Source organism: Bombus pascuorum, chromosome 6 (genome assembly GCF_905332965.1).
Source record: "Bombus pascuorum chromosome 6, iyBomPasc1.1, whole genome shotgun sequence".
NCBI lineage: Eukaryota > Metazoa > Arthropoda > Insecta > Hymenoptera > Apidae > Bombus > Bombus pascuorum.
Genome location: NC_083493.1, coordinates 27,730 through 53,474, shown reverse-complemented (window position 1 = coordinate 53,474; position 25,745 = coordinate 27,730). Strand labels below are relative to the sequence as shown.

General features: G+C 29.5%; 1 protein-coding gene across 2 annotated transcripts; it reads left to right on the top strand.

Moving 5' to 3' along the window:
• Positions 1-688: 688 nt before the first annotated feature.
• LOC132908322 (neurofibromin) lies at positions 689-24,660 on the top strand. 2 transcript variants are annotated; one of them, XM_060962242.1, is made up of 25 exons: positions 689-962; positions 4,172-4,499; positions 4,594-4,812; positions 4,971-5,658; positions 5,930-6,200; positions 6,288-6,665; positions 6,753-6,939; positions 7,363-7,404; positions 7,558-7,631; positions 7,885-8,756; positions 9,156-9,457; positions 9,623-10,184; positions 10,286-10,834; positions 10,938-11,132; positions 11,393-13,481; positions 13,863-14,003; positions 14,078-14,336; positions 14,406-14,521; positions 15,590-15,706; positions 16,716-16,775; positions 18,081-18,283; positions 19,204-19,390; positions 19,735-19,997; positions 21,210-21,380; positions 21,539-24,660. In XM_060962242.1, exons 1-24 carry the CDS (start codon positions 903-905, stop codon positions 21,295-21,297), a joined length of 8,250 nt encoding a protein of 2,749 aa, XP_060818225.1. In that variant the 5' UTR covers positions 689-902; the 3' UTR covers positions 21,298-21,380; positions 21,539-24,660. The 2 variants fall into 2 exon arrangements, with proteins under 2 accessions (XP_060818225.1, XP_060818224.1); XM_060962241.1 differs by having other exon boundaries at positions 16,689-16,775.
• Positions 24,661-25,745: the final 1,085 nt, after the last annotated feature.

Sequence of the window (25,745 nt, the reverse complement as noted above, 5' to 3'; positions counted from 1 at the left end):
CTTAACAATCGTGTAAATATTTTATGAACAATTTGATTAAATTTTTGACTGATTAATTACCTCATATACCAAATCATGCTAAGATTATGAATAACATGATTAAGATTCAGTAGAAGTAACTATATTAGCAGTAGTTCAAAAGTATACTGAAAAGACGTTTGAAAGAATTATTTAAAAATTCTATTTGAAAAATTTAGTAATAAAATCCTTTATAGTAACTCGAGATTAGTAAATTATAAATTTTAGTGTTATAATAAATTGTAGCTGCTATTAATAATCAAAATAAAAATTTATCACTCAATGAACAAATGAGTAAGGACTAAGAAATGTTATATTTTATAAAATATATGAAATAGTGTGAGCATAAACTAAAATTGTAAAAGAGAAAAAATATTTTAGTTCAATTAAAAAATCAATACACAATACTTTATAATCTTTAATATATTAGAAAATAGATTTATAAATACAAATATAACCTTATTGGGACAATCATCTCTATTAACGGTTAGTAATTTAGAAATACATACATATGTTATTTCATATATGTGAATAACAGGGGTATTTAAATTTTGTCATACATCCCTAAGATCGTGATGCGATTGGTTGCTTAGAAGAGAATGTTGTGTCGTCGGGTGACTCCGGCCGGTATCGGTTCTATCTACGAGCATCTTCGTCCCAGACCCCATTATAATTCTTTGACTCTGTCACAGTCATGGCGCATGGCGCGCAGCGCCGCGCCCCTCCACAACGGGAGAGAAAGAGCAAGTCGCTGCGGTGCTCTCGTCTCTTGCCTGCCTTGCCAGTCGACGTTCGTAAATGGCGACGTACCGATGTCGAATGCGCGTAACGAACTGGTAAATCGTCGTACGTGATGACGGCTCGTCACTGAACATCGGACGGCGATGGGCACACAAAAGCCGGAAGAATGGGCGAATTTGCTGATCACACGTTTCGAGGAACAGGTACATCTCAGCTGTGACTCAAACTACGAATCTGTTTAGCTTTCCTTTTTTCTTCTAGTCGTCTTCCCTCTTCGTGCACCCTCCCCCCTTCAACGCCCCTCTCTTTCTTATCTACCCTCTTCCGGTGCTTTCTCTTATTGCTTCTCACTCTCTTCCTCTATTTACTTTCCACTTTTGTGTTCTTTTTTAATCTCTTCCAGTATGGTGTCCTTATTCTCAGTTTTTTCTTTTTTCTTTTACTTTTCTATTTCTCGCTTCATTAGAAGATTATTCATTTAGAAAAAATTAGTATTAGTTTTATTGCTTTTTGTCGCTCCTCATTTTCATGAACATTTTTTTTCATCGAAGAAATGGCAGTTAAAATTAGGAGAAATTATTGAATGAACGATTATTAGAAAGACTGGCAACGATCAATTGCTCATGTAAATTTGACACAATTTGTGTGTAGCAATTGCTGGTAACCAAATGCAAAAAACATAATTTTCATTGATGAGTGAAAAAGTTAAGGCATAGAGTGACACAAATAATATTGAATCGGCAATTTTTATATCAGTAAATTTTTTCTACATTTAAATTTTTCTACATTAAATTTTTCAACACTCTAACAATCATCTGCTTCACTAGAAAAATTCAATTCTTTTCATATTCTGTACTACGTGACACGATGTGACCAGGCAAGGTATGTATTTATGTATAGAACAATTCAATGTTTCTGCGGATCACCGATGGCGATGATCATGACAACAATTGTTTAGGTAGAATTTCGAAAGGAATAGTTAAAAATTGCGTTGTTTATGATTTTTATGTGTATGTATTTTCGTATCTGTTCTGTTTCCCTTAATTTTTTCTCCTTTATTAGTGGGGAAAGTATAAAAGATATTTTCTGCACAGTATTTAAATATTATTTAATGATAGCGTCTACTTTACTAATGTAGCGATTATACCTCATTTTCTATAGGTATTCTAGGAATTGCTACAAATGTAAAATAGATTTTAAATGACGCAGTAACCCTAAATCAATCTCACAGATTTCACGGCAAAAAAAGTGTCATCTAGTATAGAAATTTCAATCGCTATTATTATCCCTATTATTAGAGTAATAATTAATGATTGGTATCGTTATTTTTCTGATGTATTGTCATTCATTTGTTCGTTGATTCGTTCATTCATGGGAAGATGCTTTCTCGCGGTCTCCTCCCTCTACACGCCGGGAAGTCCACGATTTGACCTTCGCCCCCTCCTCCTTTTCCTCTCCTCCCCATTCAGTTAAGATACATATAGGGTGTTCTAAAATTCATCTACTATTTCAATAATTTGTTAAGACTATTATTTTATTATTATCCAAATAAATAAATTGCAGAACTATGCTATATATATATTTATTTATTATATATTATATTAAGTATATGTATACTTGCAATTTTAAAACAATCAATTTTTTATTTTATGAATATTTAGAAAATTTTTCGGATCAATATCCGATGACAATGAAAATTCAGGTCATCCCAGTCACTCGAAGTTAATAAGCTAAAATACATCTACAAAGTAGAGATTAATTTTATTTCTTTTTTCTAACTTTCGTTAGTTTTTTTGGACCAGTTGAAAGATTATATTCTATAAATATGATGTAATTTTTCGGATACCGTTTACATGAGTATTTATTTATGACATCGTCAAGGAAGATGGTGCAAACAATTTATTACATAATGAAATTTAATATTTCATGCAAAAGAATTTTAAGATTGAGTCAGGGATACCCTATAGATTATAGAGTTTCATTCCTCGTCCCGTAACCCCTCTATACCTATACCCTACATAACATCGCATCCGTCGTGTCACGGATACATGAATGAAAATTGCATTCACTTCGCGCATGGCTTATTGAAGAATTTGAATCTATGGTATACTTCAACGCACTTTAACTGGCTCGAAAAAGTATGCCAACTCTTATATTTGCACCTTTTAACAAGTAAAATCTATGTTATAGTGAACAGAATGATGTTCACTAAACAGTGTTTAATATAATTATATGTATATGTATAAAGGTATGTATGCACATATATGTATAGCAAGAAAAAGGTCTCAAAATTTTATCAGTAAAATTAGAAAATGATTCAATGACATATACAAAATTTATAGCGTATTTATTTCAAATACAGCCTACAAAAATATTTGAATAGATATATATGTACATATGTATTCTTATTTACTATTGTTACATATTACTTTATTTACATTAATATTTTTGCTTAGATCATCTTTGGTGACAATAATACCTCCAAGTCATGTTATGTACTATGAATTAATTTTATTGAAATATTTACATCAATAAAATTTATCATTTTTTTTTTAGTAATACCTTTTTTCTTTACTTCTCAATTATTTAATCTCATACCAGACACTCTCAATAGGATTAATATTTGGGCTCTGAAATATGTAAGATGTGAGATGTATTACAATTCCAGCAATATTCCCTAGACCATTATCTTGCTGGAGATAAAAATATAGTAACAAGCCTAATTCTTCTATATATTGTTTAATATCTTGTTCTTTTAATATAGGTACAGACATACTTGTATTTTGCATTTGATATACTATCGATAAATATCGACAAATTTTCTGTACCACTAGTAATCACATACAGTTTTACTTCATCTTTATTTGTACAATTTTATTAGAAGTAATAAAGGCAATTAATTATTTATCATTCATTGCTAATGATTATTTGTTTGGATAATAATTTTAAAAAATATCTTTTAAAGATATGATAATATGATTATATGATAATAAATTTTATGATTTATCAAATAAATACATATGTATGTATGCATGAGAAAATGAAGAAAAGAGAAAAAGGAGAGATTTATATAATATTTAGTTATGTCAATATTTTATATTTTATTATTTTATATCTAAAACTCATGAATATTATTAAATTTACTAATTAGCATTTTACATTTTGTACATATATTATACTAGTAATGTTATTTAAATTTATAGATAAGGGGTAATATAATGATATATGTGTACAAATTTATTATATTTCTGATATATTTAATTTATAATTAATAAAAATATATAAATAACAAATTATTATAAATAGAAATTGATAATTTCTATAATTTCACATACATATATATAAAATCTAATATTTATATTTAAAATTATATTTAAAATCTAATACTAAATTTCTTACTTTTTGTTTATAGTTGCCATGTCACAGTTGCTCTCAGACCACCCACTCTCGTATGAACGAAGAAAGAAACAAAAAATGTCTAATACAAATTTCTCGATACCGTTTCTCTCTTGTAATATCCAGCCTTACCAAAATACTTCAGAATGTTAATGAAATGGTGCCATCTATTGGGGGTCAACGTATATTTCATAGTACAGATCAAGATCGGCAGTGTTATGAATCTATTACCATTATTTTGGATACCTTGGAAAAGTGTCTTGCAAATCAACCAAAAGATACAGCTAAATTTGACGAAGCTATGAATGTAAAGTTTTTGCTTAAAGAGATATGTCAATTTATAGGTAATTATGTTTCCAGTATTATTAACATAAATGTTTGTGTGCAGGTATTACTTATAATGAGATTTAAAAATGTAAATGACAATATTATTTTTAGATATACCAAACGATAATCCACAAAATGCTCACTTAAAAAATTTAGCTAGCAAGGTTTTGTTTGCACTAAGTTTAAATTTCTTTAATGCTGTATTTAACAGAATATCATCTAGACTTCAAGAATTGGCAAAATGTGGCGATGAAAATGCTGACTATAGTGATATTGAATTAATTCAGCATATTAACGTGGATGTATATAGGTTAACAAAACTTTTAAATGGTAGTTTATCATACTTGTTATTCATTTATTATATACACTTGTATATATTATTGTATATATGAAATGTTTTTTATCAGATTATGTAGAATATATATATATATATATATATATATATATATATATATATATAACTATTCATACTGTCACTATTATTACAGAAGCAATTCAAAAATTTAAACAGCTTAAAAAGTCAGCTCACATAGTTCTTATGAATTCTTTGGAGAAAGCAATATGGAATTGGATGGATACTTATTCTTATGAATTTGCTGAACTTCAAAAAGAACCAAATGAAGATCTGGGAAAAGCATGTGAAGAACTATTTGACATTCTTGATACATTTGCAGACAATAAAAAAGGAAGAGCTGCAGCTGTCTGGCCTTTACAAATTATGCTTCTAATACTTTCACCAAAAGTTTTGGAGGAAATAGTTAATGCTGATTTTAGTACTCTCTGTTCATCAAGACATTCGAAGAAAAAGCAATTTATTGACAGTATTAAAAAAGGCCTAGGAATGCATGGTAGTTCTAGTAGGCAATTAGTAGAAGCTGCAGCAGTTACTTGTATCAAACTTTGTAAAGCGTCAACTTACATTAACAATCTGGATTCAAATAATGTTATCTTCATACTTGTTCGACATGTTATGAGTGATTTGATGGCTTTACTTTTTAATCCAGGGAAAATATTTTCTCGTGGTCAAAGCTATGTTGCCCAAGACATCGATCTAATGATAGACTGTTTTGTTAGCTTCTTTCGCATTAAACCTCATAACAACGAAGTACTTAAAGTCTGCTTGAATCTGAATTATCCATCGACATACCAGTTTGTCTTGGTTAGCTCATTATACAAGTAAGAAAAGAAATATTTTTGTTCATTCATAATTGAATATATCTATATGATCATATTTTGTTGCAAATATAAAATTATACATGTTATAACTAAAAAATATGCTTCATGAAATTCAAGGGAATAATTTATTAGTTAAAAATTTATACATGTGATGATAAATTTTTGTCTTATAATTGTAATATTCTGAAAAAGAATTTTGTTATCATTATTTTAAATGAAATAAGTAATTTTTTTAATAATATTAATGTGGGATCAATAATTTTTATTTTAGAATCGTAACTCAACCAAGACTGCCATGGTGGCCTCAAATAGATCTTCTGTATTCTCGTAGTGCAGAACTTAGAAATATGTTTATTGATATTTTAAATAAAGTCACACAGAGTTGCATATCATATACACCATTACGAATGATTCAAAGTTTAACACATAAAGGTAAAGAACAAAATAAGTACAGAGACCGTGGAGAAGAAGTATCGAGTTATAGAAATTTACTTTTATGGATGGTGAAACTTATTCATGCTGATCCTATGTTATTGTTGAATGTAAATACTTTATATAAAAATCCCAATTTTAACTCGCAGAACGATCCTTAGACATATATCTATATATGTGTGTTATTTATTTTACAGAATCAGGGAAAAGCTGGTCATGAAATTCAAAGTTCAACTTTAGAATTAATTAATGGTTTAGTTTCACTAGTTCATCAACCAACAATGTCAGACATTGCTTATGAAGCAATGGAAGCATTATTGGTATTACATCATCCAGATAAAATAAAAGCATGGAATCCAGAAGCACCAATGAATACCTTTTGGGATGTTAGTTCACAAGTTCTGTTCTCAATTTCCCAAAAATTGATTCAGCACCAAATTGTTAATTATACTTGTATATTAAAATGGCTTAGAGAAATATTAATTTGTAGAAATGCTTTTCTGGCACAAAATAAGGATTATGCTAATGTGGGTAGCCAGATTGCTGTTTGTAAGCAAGCACATATTAAACTCGAGGTTTGTTTAGATTTACAATATATTACAGAACTTTTTTTTTCAATATTGTTATATTTGTTTTTTAATTTATTGTTTTTTATTTTTCAGGTTGTATTTTTCATGTATTTGTGGAGTATAAATATGGAAGCAGTTTTAGTATCAATGTCTTGTTTTGCATTGCTTTGCGAAGAAGCAGAAATTCGTTGTGGTAGTGATGAAGTAGCAGTAACTTGTTTACTTCCAAACTATCACTTATATCTTGAATTGGCACAAGCTTCTACTGCGTTAATCACTGGTGAGTTTAAATGTCCAAAATATTTCAATTTATCCTTCATATTAAATACCATATATTCCAAAGTTGAAATAGAAATTCGAACCGAGAAATAAGTGTAAAATGACATTACAATCTTAATTTTGTTTTATTATACTTGTATATAAAGGGAATATTTTTATTTTTTAAATTACTTTATAATATTTTATTTACTTCTACATGAATATGTTTTATATAAAATCATACTTCTACTAAAAGCTTTCAAATAGAGAGATTAACATAAGATAGCATATTTCTTTAAACTAGTTTCGGTTCGGGTACCTATTAACAATGATTTTACTTGAATTCAAACATTCATTCATGAATTTTTGAATTCACTTTGTATTTTGATTAGTATAACCCTTATATGGCTGCAGTAGAGTATTAAAGACCTTGTTACCATAACAGCCAGCGGGGAAAGTAAGCTATGCTATCGTGATCATAATTATGGTAAGTGCAATTCAAAATATTATTCGCATACATGTATACAGGACTAAGATCGTTTTATTTTTCTTTACTATTCTAATTATTATATGCAATAGCAGAATAATTGTTTTGTAATTAACATTAGTGCATTTCACAAGCATATTATATCTTTTTTAGGACGTGCTGCTTTACAAGAAAGAATTATGGTCTTATTGAGGAAAATAGAACACTGTGTAAATGGCATACAACCTGTATGTATATACATATAATATATATAATGGATATATACATATATACTGTATATATTATTATATTAATAATAGTAATATTTTAATTTAAGAATTATTTTTCAAAGAAAAATATGCAAGTTAGATTACTTTAAAGATAATACAACATGATGTAAATGTAACTTGTTATTATAGATAATTTTACAAAATTTATTTATTTAATGTTCCTTTAATGAGAAAAAATATAATATACTCATAGTTTCCTTCTTTTTGTTAGGCTTGGGAAGAAACATTTAGAAATTGGGAAATAACTTCGCGGCAGTTAGTGACTTATCCCAAATCTAAAACAGAAGATAGTCAGATAGAATCATTTCATCGAAGTACAGGGAAGCGAAGAGCATCACACCAAAATTCAGAACATGAATTAGAAGAACAAATTAATGAGTGGGCTAATATGACAGGATTTCTTTGTGCTTTGGGTGGAGTATGTTTACAGAAACGTTCTCCAAATAGATCATTGTCAGGAATGCCACCAAATTCAGAACCAAAAAGGAGTGCAAAACAACAAGAACCCACACCTTGTTTATCAAATCCAAGTCAGGAAGTGCAATATTGTACACAATTTGTTTATAATTTATTACGCCTATTAATTTGTAACAATGAAAAATTTGGCAATCAAATTCAGAAACATGTAAAAGAATTGGTTGGGCATGAAATGAGTCCTGCACTATATCCAATTCTTTTTGATCAGATTAAAAGCATAGTCGAAAAATTTTTTAATCAACAAGGACAAGTTATAGTAATGGAAGGTAATACGCAATTCATTGAGCATATAATATTTATAATGAAAAATATCCTAGATTCTAAAACAGATCAACCTTCTGAATATCTTGGAATGACTAGCATAGAAGGAATGATGTTAGCAATTGTCAGATATGTTAGACATTTGGATATGACTAAACATTCTATTCTTATCAAAACAAAGTTGTGTCTGCTAGTTGAAGCAATGATGAAAAGACGAGATGACTTAGCATTCCGACAGGAAATGAAATTTAGAAATAAACTTGTCGAATATTTAACTGATTGGGTGATGGGTGCTACTCATCAAATTACTCCATCTACTAGTGGAGACTTGACTGTTTATACACGGTATAGATGACTTTTTTCTATGAAATATATTTATATTAAATAATATTTTCCTTTTTGCTTAATTTAATAACTGTTTAATTATATATTATCACATGTACAGTGAAGATTTTTATAAAATATCTATTGATTCTTTATAATTGAGTAAGAAAGCAATATTATTGAAACATATAGAAATGATCAAATAATTAATTAAGAATTAATATTAAAAGATTAGCTATGCATATATTTTCAGTGCATTTAATTTATTGCAAATGCAGTTTTATTGTTTATTAAAGAAATTAAATATTTTTATTAATTTATATCAAGTATTTGGTATAATCTTATTATAATATTGTATTAAGTTTAATACAATGAATTATACGTATATGTCAAATAAGTTTGTTTTATTTGATTTTTTAGAGATTTAGATCAAGCATGCATGGAAGCGGTCGGAGCATTGCTACGAGGCCTACCTCTTCAACCCGAAGAATCCGATCGCGGTGATTTAATGGAAGCAAAATCTCAGTTGTTCTTAAAATATTTTACTCTCTTCATGAATTTATTAAACGACTGCAACGAAGTAACTGGTGAAGAAAAAGAAATAGTGTCTCAACAACCATGTTTAAGTAGTGGCAAATTATCTACTTTACGCAACGCTACTATACAAGCAATGAGTAATCTTCTCAGCGCAAATATTGATAGTGGATTAATGCATTCTCTAAGTGAGCAAAATTATAATTTATTTACTCGTGACATTGATATTATTGATGTTATTGATATTTATTGATTGCTTAGTATTATCGATATAAAATGTTATATAAACATTATATTAAATTTTATACTGATTTTTGCAATTTTTTATAATTTAAAAATTTATATATTTATAGGTTTGGGTTACAATCCAGATTTACAAACACGGGCAGCATTTATGGAAGTTCTCACCAAAATTCTTCAACAAGGAACGGAATTTGATACATTAGCAGAAACAGTATTAGCTGATAGGTTTGAGCAATTAGTTCAACTTGTTACAATGATTAGTGACAAAGGAGAATTACCTATTGCAATGGCCTTAGCTAATGTAGTAACAACGAATCAAATGGACGAATTAGCACGAGTTTTTGTGACATTATTTGATGCTAAGCACTTGTTATCTTCGCTCTTATGGAATATGTTTTATCGCGAAGTTGAAGTTTCTGATTGTATGCAAACATTATTTCGTGGAAACAGTCTTGGAAGCAAAATTATGGCATTTTGTTTTAAAATTTATGGTGCCAGTTATTTACAAAATTTATTAGAACCTTTAATTACTCCTCTATTAGATGATCCCACTACTGGTTTTGAAGTTGATAGCGCCAGAATAGATGCTAATGAAGATATAGAAAAGAATGGTCGTAATTTGATTGCATTAACTCAAAAAGTATTTGATGCTATAGTATCATCAGCTGATCGGTAAGTTATTAGAAATTGTATAGTTAGTATTAATATAAATCATTTCTTAAAGAAATTTAGCTATTAATTGACATTATATTAGTTTCATTGTATTTTCACAGGTTTCCACCACAATTGCGGTCTATGTGTCATTGTTTATATCAGGTACTCAGTAAAAGATTTCCACAGTGTCCACAAAATAATATTGGAGCTGTTGGAACTGTAATATTTCTGCGATTTATTAATCCAGCTATTGTATCACCCCAAGAAATGGGTATTGTAAATAAGCCTGTACCTCCGCACATTAAGAGAGGTCTTATGTTAATGTCTAAAATTCTTCAAAATATCGCAAACCATGTAGAATTTAGCAAAGAACAACACATGTTACCATTTAATGACTTCTTACGTGCACATTTCGAAATTGGAAGAAGATTTTTCATACAGATAGCATCAGATTGTGAAACGGTCGATCAAGCTAATCATCCGATGTCGTTTGTGTCGGATGCCAATGTTCTAGCATTACATAGATTGCTTTGGAATCATCAAGAGCGAATTGGCGATTATCTTAGTAGCAGTCGGGACCATAAAGCAGTAGGTAGAAGACCTTTTGATAAAATGGCTACATTATTGGCTTATCTTGGTCCTCCAGAACATAAACCAATAGATTCACAGTAAGTAACAATATTAAATACATTTCTTTTATTATACAAATCATTGTTACGAATGCTATTTATGCAATTTTCATATGTATATTTAAGTGTATTTATTTAATAGCTTACTTTTTTCATCGTCTTACGCACGATGGTCAAACATTGATATGTCTTCAACTAATTTTGAGGAAATTATGGTAAAACATAATATGCATGAAAATGAAGAATTTAAGAGTATCAAGAATTTAAATATATTCTATCAAGCAGGAACTAGTAAACAAGGGTACCCAGTGTTTTATTATATTGCTAGACGTTACAAGTATGTACCTTATAAATTTGTTAATGTATATGTTACAAATTTGAGCATTAATTTGATTAATAAGGACTTTTTTTTATTAGACATCAAGAATTATTATTTCGTTAAATTATTACCTTATATATTATATATTTTTTTATATAGTATTTATATATTATACAAAATCATATAAGGAGAAACTTGATGAAAAATGTTTGGTTGTGTATGTATATTTGGATTTATAACTATGTGCTAATGTAATTTTGTTTGTATTTTTTTTATAGAATTGGCGATACGAATGGTGATTTGCTAATATACCATGTTATTCTTACTCTAAAACCATTCTGCCATTCTCCATTTGAATTGGTTGTTGATTTCACTCACGCATGTTCAGACAATCGATTTAGAGCTGAATTCCTACAAAAATGGTTTTATGTATTGCCTAAAGTTGCCTATGAAAATATTCATGCCGCATATATTTATAATTGTAATAGCTGGGTGAGAGAATATATAAAGTTTCACGATAGGATTTTGGCACCGTTAAAAGGTAATAGAAAGGTAGTTTTCATAGACGGACCGGGTCGTTTAAATGATGTGATTGATGTCGATCAACAAAAATTGCCTGGAGCTACTTTATCTCTTGATGAAGATTTAAAGGTTTTTAACAGTGTTTTAAAAATTTGTCATAGGGATACTAAGGTATCCGTAAAAGTTGGACCAACAGCGATACAAATTACCTCGGCGGAGAAATGCAAAGTATTGTCGCATTCCGTTCTCTTAAATGATGTTTATTATGCATCTGAAATAGAAGAAGTTTGTTTAGTAGATGACAATCAATTTACATTGACTATTTCAAATGAAACTGGCCCATTATCTCTTATTCATCAAGACTGTGATAGTATTGTACAGGCTATAATTCATATAAGAAATCGATGGGAATTATCACAGCCGGAATCTGTATCTATTCATCCAAAGATAAGACCTAAAGATGTACCTGGAACATTATTAAACATGGCGTTATTGAATCTTGGTAGCTCGGATCCAAATTTACGAACAGCAGCATACAATCAACTGTGTGCTTTAACTGCTACATTTGATTTAAAAATAGAAGGACAACTCTTGGAAACATCTGGACTTTGCATACCATCAAATAATACTATATTTATTAAACATTTAAGTGAAACCTTGGCTGCAAATGATCCTCATCTTACACTGGAGTTTTTAGAGGAATGTATACAAGGTTTCAGATTGTCAAGCATTGAGTTAAAACATCTTTGTTTAGAATATATGACTCCGTGGTTAAATAATCTTGTACGATTTTACAAGCCAAACGACGAAGGAGGGAAACGTCAGAAACAAGTTACAAAAATTTTAGAGAAATTAATTACATTAACTATTGAAGAAGTGGAAATGTATCCAAGTATACAAGCTAAAATATGGAGCACAATCGGAAGACTACCCGACTTAATAGATACAGTCTTGGATAATTTCATTCAACGTAGTGTCAGTTTTGGACTTGGTTCTCCTACAGTTGAAATTATGGCAGATACCGCCGTAGCTTTGGCTTCTGGAAATGTTCAATTAGTGGCAAAGAAAGTAATAGGAAGACTTTGTCGAGTTGTCGATAAAACTTGTACTTCTCCAACACCGTTATTAGAACGACATACAAGATGGAATGACATTGCTATTCTAGCAAGATATTTATTAATGCTATCTTTTAATAACTGCTTGGACGTAGGAAAACATCTACCATATTTGTTTCATACAGTGACATTTCTAGTTTGTTCCGGAAGTCTGAGTATGCGTGCTTCTACTCATGGTTTGGTCATTAATAGTATTCATTCGTTATGCACCTGTAGTTCACCTTCCTTTTCAGAAGATACTTATCGAATATTACGGATGAGTTTAGATGAATTTTCTCTCCCAAAATTTTATTTACTTTTTGGAATTAGCGAAGTGAAATCTGCTGCGGGTACAGCATTTAGATCTAGTTATAGACATTCTAATGAAAAATGGTTTAGCAACGAGCGTAGCGTTACAGGAACACACGATAAAGAAAGACTTTCACTAACCAGTTTAGAAATTATTACTGATGCTCTTCTTGAAATTATGGAAGCTTGTATGCGGGACATACCACACTGTGATTGGTTAAAAACTTGGACTTCTTTAGCAAGGAATTTTGCTTTTTGCTTTAATCCCGCTCTTCAGCCTCGAGCTTTGATTGTTTTCGGATGTATTAGTAAAAGCATAACTGATCAAGATATGAAACAGTTACTAAGGATATTAGTAAAAGCACTCGAGAGTTTTAACGATATCACTTTGTTGGAAGCAATCATTATGTGCCTCACTCGATTACAACCTTTGCTTAGATCTGTAAGTAACGTATTAGTTTATTATTTATTATTAATTATTTATTAATTATTTATTAATTACGTATTAATTAATTTGTTTATTGCTACGTATCAATATATTTCGAGGAACGTGGTGTTAGTGCAAATTGTACCTTTAATATATTGTTAAAGTTAAATCTTATATTTATATTATACAAATTAAAGTTTATTCTATTATCATAAAGTTTGGTAATAATTGCTAATAAGTATCATTAACATAATGATTTCATAATTTTACAACAGTGAAATTGTTCGAATTTTAATTAATCTAAAATTAATTATTTATATTAATATCTAATCTATATATATTTATATTTAATAATATATATTATAATATATATTTATATATTTCCATATTTTCAAGGAATCTCCCTTACATCGATATTTATTTTGGGTAGCAACATCAATTCTTCAATTAGATGAAGCTTCTTTATATGCCTGTGGTTTAGCACTCCTCGAGCAAAATTTACACACTTTGGATTCTCAAGGAACTTTTGATGACAAAGTAAAGATTTCTGTATTCTATTAGATAATCATATTATGTGTTCATCTTTATTATAAGTTGCATAAATATTTCAGACCTTGAAGCAAGTTATGATGTCAACACGAGAACCTTTAGAATGGCACTTTAAACAATTAGATAATGCTGTGGGACTTTCGTTCAAATCAAATTTTCATTTTGCTTTGGTTGGTCATTTATTAAAAGGATACAGACATCCTACACCTACCACTGTTACAAGAACAGCCAGAGTATTGTCTATGCTGTTAGGTATTGTTGCTAAACCATTTAGAAGAGACAAATTTGAAGTCACACCAGAAAGTGTGGCATACTTGTCTGGTAAGTTCATGTAAAATTTTCTATTTATGAATTGAAATTACTAATTATTATATATTTATATCTAATTAGCGTTAGTATCTGTATCTGAGGAAGTGCGGAGTAGATGTCATATTAGACATGCTGTGACCAAAACTGTAGAATCTGGTAGCACAGATTATCTTGATATTTTGCTTCCACACAGTACAGTAAGTTATTCTTAGAATTTTTTCATATTAAAACCATATTCTAAATATTAAATAGAAAATATTTAAGAGATGCATTATTTATGGTCTAGTCATTTAATTGCGCATTAATCGGAATTACTTTTACTAATACGTATTTGAACTTAATTCAAGTGAAAGAACGAAAAACAGTTTATATATTTCTTGTATAACGAAGTGATATCTTGTTATTTAAAGATAATTGGAAAATTTGCTTTTCTAATCTTTTTTTGCTTATTATTAATGTTATATTGTCTACTGTTAGATCGTGGTTAAAAAGTGTTTTTTGTTAATTTAATTTTTGAATTTTGTTAATTTAATACAGTTATACATAGTTTGTTGTTAATTACAATTTTAAAATTATTTTCACATCGTAATTTGTTTTGTCTGTTCTGTATACATAGAAATATATAGGGTATCTAAGTTTTAAATGATCAAACTTCACAGTTTATTTCATGAGTAGAAATAAGAAAAGAATATTATGTAAACATAGGTCTACAAACATTTTAGAAAAAAATTATACAAGAAATATGAAATCTAAAGGCAATAGATGAATATTACCATGAAAAACGGATTCATCGGGGAGGACACATTGTTCGACCAGCGAGATCGTCAGATTTTACACTATCTATGGGGAACAACAAAAGTGTATCGCACAAGGATTGATTCGAAATAAGAACCGATTCGTGATGCGTTCAGTGATCTGAAGCAAAATAAGCATCAAATTCGGAGAGTAACAAACTCAATATCCCAAAGATATTCGAAACATAAAGACCTAATTGAATTGATTAGTTTTCATATTCCTTGTATAATTTTTTTATAAAGCGTTTGCAGACCTATGTTTATATAATAGTCTTTTCTTGATTTTACTTATAGATGAAATTGATGAGTCTGATCGTTTAAAACTGAGACACTCCCTATACGGAATATCCTAATTTTTTTCATAAAATGGCTTTAGCTATTTCAAATTTCAAATAAATGTGTATATGTATCGAACATTTAATATCAGAATAATGAAGAAGCGGTTGTGATAAATTAAATATTATGATGCAGGATACGTCCAATGCAACATCAAGTAATCCTACTAATCGCCGACAAAAATCATGGGATCTTCTTGATCAGTCTGCGCTCACTCAAGCTAGACAACAGAAACAATATTCAACTCATCAGGTATGTTTTATTTGTTAAGTATGATTACATTTTACAAAACAAGTAAAAATGATTTATAAAGGCATTATTTATTTTATAATGCATTACGTATTACAGTACCCATGTTTTATTTAAAATTTGTTCAGGATACTGATAATCACATCCAAGAAAGTTTACTTTTCAGTAGATTGATTTTATTACTTTTGTTTTAAATATTACAATGACAGTTATCTATAAATGAATTGTTTTTTGCTGTAATTTACTACTATTTACTTATATATTATACATTTTAAGACAAGAAATTGATTATTTGTTAAACAAGAAAAGATTATTATTCTGTAAGTGAATTATATAGTTTTGTTAAAGGTGTGCATCTAAATATATATATATATATATATACTTATGTATCTCATAAGTATGTACATACTTACATACAAATGTTTGTATGTACATAATTACATATAAGTATATATATGCAGCTCTTGGTGTATTTGTATATTTGTAATTAATTTATATTTTTGTTTCTATTTATTTCTATTTATGTTCAATAATATACTACATCTAAATTTCTTAATTTTATGAAACTTGAAATGTGGAAATAGAATTAAAAAATAAGCAGATACAGTAGTTAAAAATATACTAAGATGATGTTTTGAAAATTTATAATTTATGTTGCGAATTATTCGAAAGTAAACAAAATAACAACAATATTAGTAGTCTAAAAGTTAGTAGATACAAAATATTCATGCATTATAAAATATAATCAAATTTAAGTTTTTAAATATTTTATAGGATATTTTAAAAGTGTAAATTCAATTTTACATTAAGTAATATCGTTTATTGTTTTATATTTTTGAATGAATGTTTAATCTTTCGATGTCTATGTTCACTTCTGCCTATGTCTACCTTATGTCTGCCTGGGAAACACATTGTAACTTGTCCCTTATACATATCATGCTCCATCAATTTGTACAATAATGACGATGTATACGTCATTAACAAGACTGGACGGATTTTATTTAAAACACAGCGATCCTTTTCTGTACCAACTGCAAAGGAAGCAAAGTCGAATGAAGAAGTTGAACCAAAGGTATTATTTACTCATCATATATATGATCTTCATAAACATCTTTTCTTAAATTTATTAACATCTAAACAAATACGAATGTACATATGTATGATTTCGTAAAATATGTACATATAATACAGGGTGCGCCGTTAGAATCCGGACAAAAGAAGTTTTGTGCAGAAAGTTGTTTATTTAAGTCAATACACAAAAACACATGAAAATGTTGTTATATCTCATTTAAAGGGTCCTTGCTGAGAACTTTTATTCTATGTAACCACCCTCTGCCTCTATGACCTGCTCTATTCTTGCTCTAAAGCGCGAGCACGCTGACTTCAACTGGTCGCGTTTAATTGTCGCGAATTCTGACTCGATAGCAGCTCGTAGGGAGTTGACGTTGGGGTGCCTGCATTTATTAGTTTGTCTCTCGATAACGCCCCACACGTAATAGTCCAATGGGTTTAGGTCGGGACTGTTAGGAGGCCAGAAATCTTTCGACCAAAACATGTCCACATTGTCAGAGAGCCAATTTTGAACAAGATGACTTGTGTGAGCAGGTGCGCCATCTTGTTGAAATAAATACGGCCTTCCAGAAGCCGTAATTTCCATCCACGGCTTTATTACTGTCTTCAGGACCTCCAAATAAACCTCCTTTGTGATTCTTTCGCCTTTTTGGAAGAAGTGCGGAGGCATGACGTCGCCCTCACTTGAGACAACGCTCAAAACGTGAACACTTGCTGGAAATTTGGTTTTGCCCACAACAAAATTAAATTACCGTCGATCTTGGGTAGCTAAAGAATTTTATAATTTCGACCGGCGTTCTCCCGGCGCGAAGACTTTCTATAATCGCCGCTCTTCTATCGTATTCCGGGTTTTGCTTAACGAGTTCTGTCATTTTGAGGTTATAGAAGACTTATTGACATATTTAACTAACTTCAGAGTCAATCAGCACAAACATCTGAATTCTAATATGGTGGGAACTACAAATTGAATTCTGTCCGAATTCTAACGGCGCACCCTGTATATTCCCATTATAGTAGTAGCGATAAATAGCTAAAAGAAATTCAAAACATTAATTGAATTTAAATAAGTTCAATGTGAGAAAATTAAACTTTCATGTAACTTTCATTTGTACGTGCATTGACATAAAACTGCATAAGTAAGAATCCATATATATCATTTAATTTTGCCTTATGACATTTCTGCTTCAATCGTTTTAAAGATATTTACAGCTTGACCCTTGTTATGTGTACTAAAATTAAGGAAATGAACGTACGAAGTAAAATAAAAAGATACGTATAAATGGTAAAATTTCTATAATTCACACAGAATCGAAGTGCCAGAGTAAGCGTGAGCAACGAAAATAATATATTGCTTGATCCAGAAGTACTGACAGATTTTTCAACTCAAACTTTGGTTCTAACTGTTCTGGTTACTTTAGTTAAAAATTCAACCGATGAAAACGAACAACGGATTCTTTATGAATATCTTGCGGAAGCCTCAGTGGTGTTTCCAAAAGTCTTCCCAGTAATGTAAGTTTTTATCTTTCAAAATTCTAAACAGATTATATATACGTTGAAAGCATCTACAGCAATTACATTAATAGTTGTTAAGTGTTACAGTAAGTTAGCGTGATTTTTATAATTTTAAAATAAAGGTGCATTTGCCTGTTTATTACGCTGTTTCTTGTAAATATTCAAAACACAAGGGCACATGACTTTAGACAATTTACTACTTACATAAAGATAGGAATGAGGTTTATAGAAATAATATAAACTTATTCCTGAGTTAATAAATAACATTAAGCAATTTAGAATGTATATTGAAGGAATTCCAACGAAGTCGAACAATACTTGATAGTTTTGAATGGAAAAAGAGATCTATTACAGGTGTTTAGTAATTTCTATTTATGTTGAGAGAGCTCGTTTAAAATGATTATTTAATAATTATTTATATATAATTATTAGATAATTATAATTAAATACTATGAAGATAAGTGAGTAATTGATACGAAAAAATATCTATAATTCTCAAATCTTCAAATCTTCAGCATCTGGAACGGACACTTCTACATGTGATACGCTATTCACAATTATTTCGTTTTGTCTCATGAATTTGTTTCTGTCAAGAATCCAATGTAAGAATTCATTTAATATAATGTAAGAAATTAGGAATAAGAATGCAACAACCTCCATGCAATAGACTCTGTACCTAGAGTACAAATAAATTGTTATTATTTATTATTATTAATTTGTTTCTACTCTTTTTCGTTTCACAGCTGTATCTTAGCCTTAGTTGAAATATAAAATAAGTATGAAAAACAGTAACATGAACAATGGTTTGCAAGAAATGATATTTAAAATAACGCATATGCTTACTGGAACATTTAATGATACAGAATTCCGTAAATGCATGCTTAATATTTTTTTAATGAATTTAAATCTGTTTATAGTCATAATTTGCTTGATGCAAAAATCAACAATGTATTATCCTTTTGCCATGACCAAGAGATATTGAATTCTGTACAAGCAATTATACAAAATATGATAGCATGCGAGGATACAAGTCAACAGCAGTTACATTACTTACAAAGCTGTGGTTTTGGTGGATTATGGAGATTTGCAGGGCCATACACAAATGTAAGTACCCATCTAGGGTGAGACAGAAATAGTAATGCAACCGAAAAGGGGGTAATTTTTCGTAAAGAAACAAGTAAAAAATGTAATATAAATTTGTTTGTCCGTAATACGCAGCAAGTGATAATGAGCACGACCTGTCATGTCGTTACCGATTGTTGCTGTTCGAGCTAGCATTTATGAACACAGATTGATAATAATATAGTACTTAACGAGATATAGTGACTTAAGTACTACAACAACTTCTTTGCTTTTTTAATTTTTTACCCGAGATCACCCAATAATTTAAGTTCTACGTAATCTTTTTGATTGTTGCATTTATAAGCTTACATTGATGTATGTCGTAGTCCAATTGTACAGCCGAAAGCGCTCAGTTATTTGTTAATTGCCTGGAAGCCATGGTGGAAACGTGTTTACCGGTAGATGAAGCTGAAGCGTTAAATAGCAATGAAATCTCGAATGAAAAATGTAAACGAACCGATAGTCATCAGTCAGAAGTCGCACAAAAAAACAAATCTTTAACTCATGCGGGAGATCGGGCAAGTTCTCGCGCTTTTTCGGAAAAAATGGACGAAACTTCTCGGAGTAGATCTTCTTTCGTTCACATAGAGTAAGTGAACAATAACGGTTGATTATTATTCGAGGCTGTCCCAAGTAAATATATCGAAAGATACATATATGTATATAGGTGCTACGGATAATGTTAAAACAGGTTGTAAAATATGAAAAGGGACATACATACGTATAACATACTTACATTTATTCTATCTTGCAATGATCCTGAAAAAAATACTATGAAGTTTAACTTCAGATTCAACTCAATGCCGGATTTTTATTGACTAAAATCCTCACACAGTGGCCTTGACGCCGCTGGAGAATCTTCGGGATTTTCAATAGGAGGATACATGGTGCTTCTCCCGCGCCGTGCTTAGAGTTCATGGAAGGAATTAATAGGACTCCGTCATTGTATTTTCAGTCTACAATGCTGTACTGTAAGATCCACATCACATGTTGCTTATTAGTTGTCAGTGGCAATTGAGAGAAATCAAATCTACAACCTTCAGTCAGAAAGCCGGCACTCTACACTCTAAATATTACCTACTCATGTGATTTGCATACGTTATTTTCGAAATAAGAATTTTCAAAATTGGCATTATGTATATCTGATATTTACAACGGAAACATTACTCGATCAGACTTTGTACTTACATCATAGTTACCTCAAGAAGAACCGATTTCGTGTGTGAATGTCCTTGATAAGTTTAATAGATAAATGTTAAAATGCTTAATCGTTTTCTCGGAGAAGTTTATTTTCCTTTGAAAGAATTTTTTATAATCTGTAATATTGGTGCCGATAAATTTTTATTTGCTTACGTTTCATATCGTCGAGTATTGTTGGGAAATATTGTTCCTTAAATGTCGCTAATGCTAACAACATGTTAACTTCGAAAGTCAATATATCTTGAAAATGACTTGTGCAAAAGACATAAGTAATTTACTTACAAATGTTACACAAGTATTTTGATGCCAATTATAAGAATATGTAGTAGAAAATATAGATTCTAATTTTAATACTTGAAATTAACGTTCACAAGGCTTATAAAGGTTATAATAAAGTCAATGAATGTCAGCATGATCCATTTCTCTTAATATTTTACAGCTTTGGTATGGAATATTTGTTTATACGTTTCATCTTTCGAAACATTTACTTGGGGAACTATAATTTTATCATAATAATACAGTCGTATATTGTTTTAAAAAAGCATCTTAATATAATACTTTTTAAGAAAATTTAAAGTATTAATAAAGGTAGTAAATTTAGTCACAGTATAGATAGCAGAGGAGATGTTTCATTGGATTCTGTGGGTCAAGGAGAAAATACGAGTAGTAGTAACAATTTACAACCTTAGCGATTAATATGTGAACCTAAGAAACAGTGGGGTAAACATGGGCGAAAAGGACAAGTTGGTCGGAAGTTGCAAAGACAATTAAGGTACGTTTAATTTCGAAACTTGCATGAGAACCATAGTAGCGGTGCATGATGATGCCTTCATTTTATTAGTGAATAGAAAACAGCACTGCCTTAAGTAATAGCTATATTGAAATAATGCGTTTTTATAATACTAAGATATACATATGTTTTCAATTTAGAAACGCAAATATTTTGGCTCCGTGCTATTGCTGCAACATGTCGAATCAGTTTAATCCAATGCCGTCCACTTCATGTTAATGTACCCACTGGAATGCAAATAATTAAGCGCAATCTGTTAGTCGATATACCACTTATTTTGTTATTAGCGACATATTTCGATGGTTTTGTATTATCTTTAAATTTACGTTTAATACAACGATTAATTGTTTCTATATTATAGTGATAATATAGAAAAAAGTTACGCAATGAGTCCATTATCGATTTTTAATACGCCAGAGAGAGTTATGTTTTGTATAAATAACGATTTTTAAAAGTACAATTGTTCAAACTTTTGTAATTAGACAATTGTTGTAATTAATCAATATATATAATATTTCATAGTTTCATGGCGATAATTGAATATTCATGGATATTTTCATTCCTTTACAACTAAATATTTTTATATCATCTGTCCCTGTTTCTAAACAAATTTAATATAATCCCGTGTTATTAGAATAAAATGATTATATAAATAGTTTATCAAAGAAGTCCAGCTACATGAGTTTATTTCTTGGTAATATTTAGTGGAAGGAATGATATTATTTTCTGATAGGAATTATGTTTCACTTAAACTTGAGATTAAGATAACAAAACGAATAACGAGATTGTTGTTTTATGTTGCGGTAAAATGAAGCGGTAATTGAATTGAAAGAAAATGTATGTTTAATGAAAACATTATATTATGGGCACCAGCAAGTCAAATTCTTGATGAAAGAATTCCATTGAAATTGTAATGAAGTAATGAAGATACTCAAAACACTTGTGTAAATAAATACAGAATTTTCGTGCACAAAAATATAAAGATATACGTGCATAAAGATATAATATCTCGAGAGGAATGTATTTATAAAAATAACTAAAAATGTTTCATGTTATCACATTTACTACAAAGAAAAAATGCAGTTTGACTAGAATACGATTCTGGATCAGTGCAAAATCGTTCAAACAGTATGTCACGTTATGTATGAAGAACTTATATTCTTTTCTACATAAATATATTTATTCTTTGAGTGTGATTGTATTTTGTTCGAAAAAACAATAGGGTACATGTGCGTTTTGCGCGATTGCAATTGCAAAATTCGCGTATATTTATGAATAGAATTTCGAGAGGGTCGGGAACTCATCTCTCGAATATCATAATATAATTGCAACTCCTTGCACTTGGCCATTATTTATGAGGCATGTGCACATATTTTTATATTGTTAATGTTTAATGAATTTAAATAAGCTTTAATTCAGAATCTTTTCCTGTTAATATAATATTTAACGATATTTATTCATAATGGAATATTAATTGAAAATATTCAGATATTCAAAAGATATATTATAGATATCGGAGGAAAAGTGGCAAGGAGTTGACAATACAAAGACGTTCTGGACCAGTATACGTCCGGTGCATTGGAGGCCTCTTTTCGTCTCAGAATGCTCGAGCAACTGAATGATCGGTCATTTTTAGAGTTCTCAAAACAAAACACCAATGATTCTATTGTCTACCACTTATTAAAGTACAAAGCAAGACACGTTATTTTTTCCCGAAGCGCATAAAATCATGTAGTAGAGACAATTCATTAGTAATTAGTGAAAAAAGAAAAAAACAAACAGTGATCGGTAATGATATAAGTGTCTTATTTTCTGTTGAATATCAGTTACAAAAATATGAAAAATATATACATTTAATATACATACACATAATAGGTTGATCGCAGCAATAGATTACCCGTAATGAATTCGATAATGCGTTTGTACATAGTATATAAATATATTATATGCAGGATGTTTCGTAAGTTGTCGAACAATATCTAACGGAAAATTCAATGAAATTATTAATTACGTTTTCATGTATTGTATAATTGAACATGGTTTTAGTTTAATATTCAATAATTTGTGCAAAGATTTAGTTTAATTACAGGGCACGAATTTAAAACTGCCGATTTTCTTTTAGTAATAGATGTAAAGCTTATGAAATACCCTTATATATAGAGTATTTCATACGATATACATATACATATACATGTGTACACCATATTTGCAGAATACTAATTTAAATTAATAATAATAAGCTTGTCATGTTTTCATACGACTATTGATTATTAATTTTCTAGGAATCAGCAGATAAAAAATTGTCCATGTAATGAATCTAAATAATTATAATACTGTCATTTTCTTGTATGTTGTACGCTAGATAATAATACTTTTATTTCGCTATAAATTTAGTGCAAAACATTTTTTAAAATGCAATCAAAATTGAAATATAGTCCGTTTTCCATTTGCTTTGTCTGTCTCGTTTTATTTATACGTTAGAAAGAAACAACTTTCAAAAGTCGATATTAATTCTATTACTGCCTGATACAGTCTTTTTTGTGATTTTACACCAAAGATATAAATGCCATTTTATATCAGAATTTAACTAATTTTTATGGTATTGAACACAAATATGTAACTAACAGTAAGAAAGCTAATGTATCTATTTTTTAAGTATCTTTAATTAAAAATTAATATTCAATAGTCTATCGAAAACAGTAACGATTGTTTTATTCATTAAAACACGAATGTCACATGCTAAATATATCATATCTTATGAAATACTCTGTATATACAACACATAAGTACACTATATAAATATTTGTATAGCACGTGCGTATTTTAGAAATTTATAATTTTATGAAAACGAAATTGTTTCAAAATTGTCGAATAAGAGAATATATGTTATTATTAGGAAATACGTTCTATAGATTATTCGTATGTTTACGTCGAATGTTAATGTAAGATATACAATCTTCAAAATGCTTGTACTTAGATATTTTTGGCGCATCTCGAACGAACTGCGTTACGAACAAAGCATTGTTAATCTAGTTAAATGTTTAAGTGTTATATCTACTTAGTTCGTGCAGTACTCGTGACTATAAAACGAGAGATTCCTTGAACAGAAATAAAATAATTCTTAATGGTTTCACATTTCCAACATTGGAATTATCGAATTCCTTGTCAAAGTTGAATAAATAATAAACCAATCGATGTTAAAAGAGTATAAATTTACAACAGATATTCTAGACAAATATATTATTTTAATGTTTCCGAATAATTTTTTTCTCCTTCAATTCACTGTCACTGTCCTTTATATTTATTGATATAATAATATCGTATGTTGTATAGATTTAAATATATTATATTTTTAATTTAATAATCTAAACATTTAAACGTGTTAAGATCATTCTTTTTCAATATGCCTTTAAATTTATCGCTTTTAAATAAATGTTTAAATTCATTCATCCGAACATGAGCTACTATTATATGAACGACAAATCGTAAATAGTAGGGAGAATTAGTAAGCTCATATTATATACATGAACTACTTGTCCTGCGACAAGTTCAAATAGATGGAATTTTACAGTATATGTATGTAATTCCAACGCGAAAATTGGTAAAGTTAAAAGCAAAGACAAGGTGCTATGGTCATCAATAAATAACAGAATAAGCGTCACATTAAAATACTTTTTCGTTCCCAACAATTTAGAGATTTGTTGTGGCTATGAAATCTCTCCCTCTCTCTCTCTCTCTCTCTGTCTATCTCTATCTATCTATCTATCTATCTGTTACGAATTAATATTCTGGACGAGATAAAGAATTCTATAGCACGCGTCAGATTGAATTAACAGTTGATTCAAACAGTAATTTTCAAAAAGAGCTACTATTTTTTTAACTTTTTAATGTTTACTACTGTGATACAATTATGGTATTATGTAGCAAGCAATATGAGTTAATTGGCTACGATTGTGAATATGTTTACTTAATTAGGCAACTTATTAATCTCTTAACGAGACTATCATTGATTTCTGAAATTTAATGGATTGTATTTTTGTGATGGAGTGTAATGAAGTAATATTTTCTGAAGCATTGTAGAAGTATAAAATTCTATACTTCGTTATGATTATAGAATATCCTATTCGATACATATTTTATTTTATAATTTCATAGAAAATTTTTAGTTTTACATAATTTAACTAGTAGCATCGACTAAGAATAAAGTACGATATTCTGAATCGATAACATCGCATGTGACACGAAAATTATAAGGGGTTCAGATGATTCTAAAAACGTGGAACTAGAAAATGCATTACGTGTTGCATGTCACGTCCAATTTGTACTGATCTGTGATGGCACAAAGTT

Bases quoted from the DNA above. Each gene is read 5' to 3' on its own strand.
- LOC132908322 (XM_060962241.1), top strand. From the start codon at position 903: ATGGGCACACAAAAGCCGGAAGAATGGGCGAATTTGCTGATCACACGT. The intron at 7,632-7,884 runs GTATGTATATAC...TCTTTTTGTTAG, and splicing joins GTGTAAATGGCATACAACCT to GCTTGGGAAGAAACATTTAG. The intron at 10,185-10,285 runs GTAAGTTATTAG...GTATTTTCACAG, and splicing joins ATAGTATCATCAGCTGATCG to GTTTCCACCACAATTGCGGT.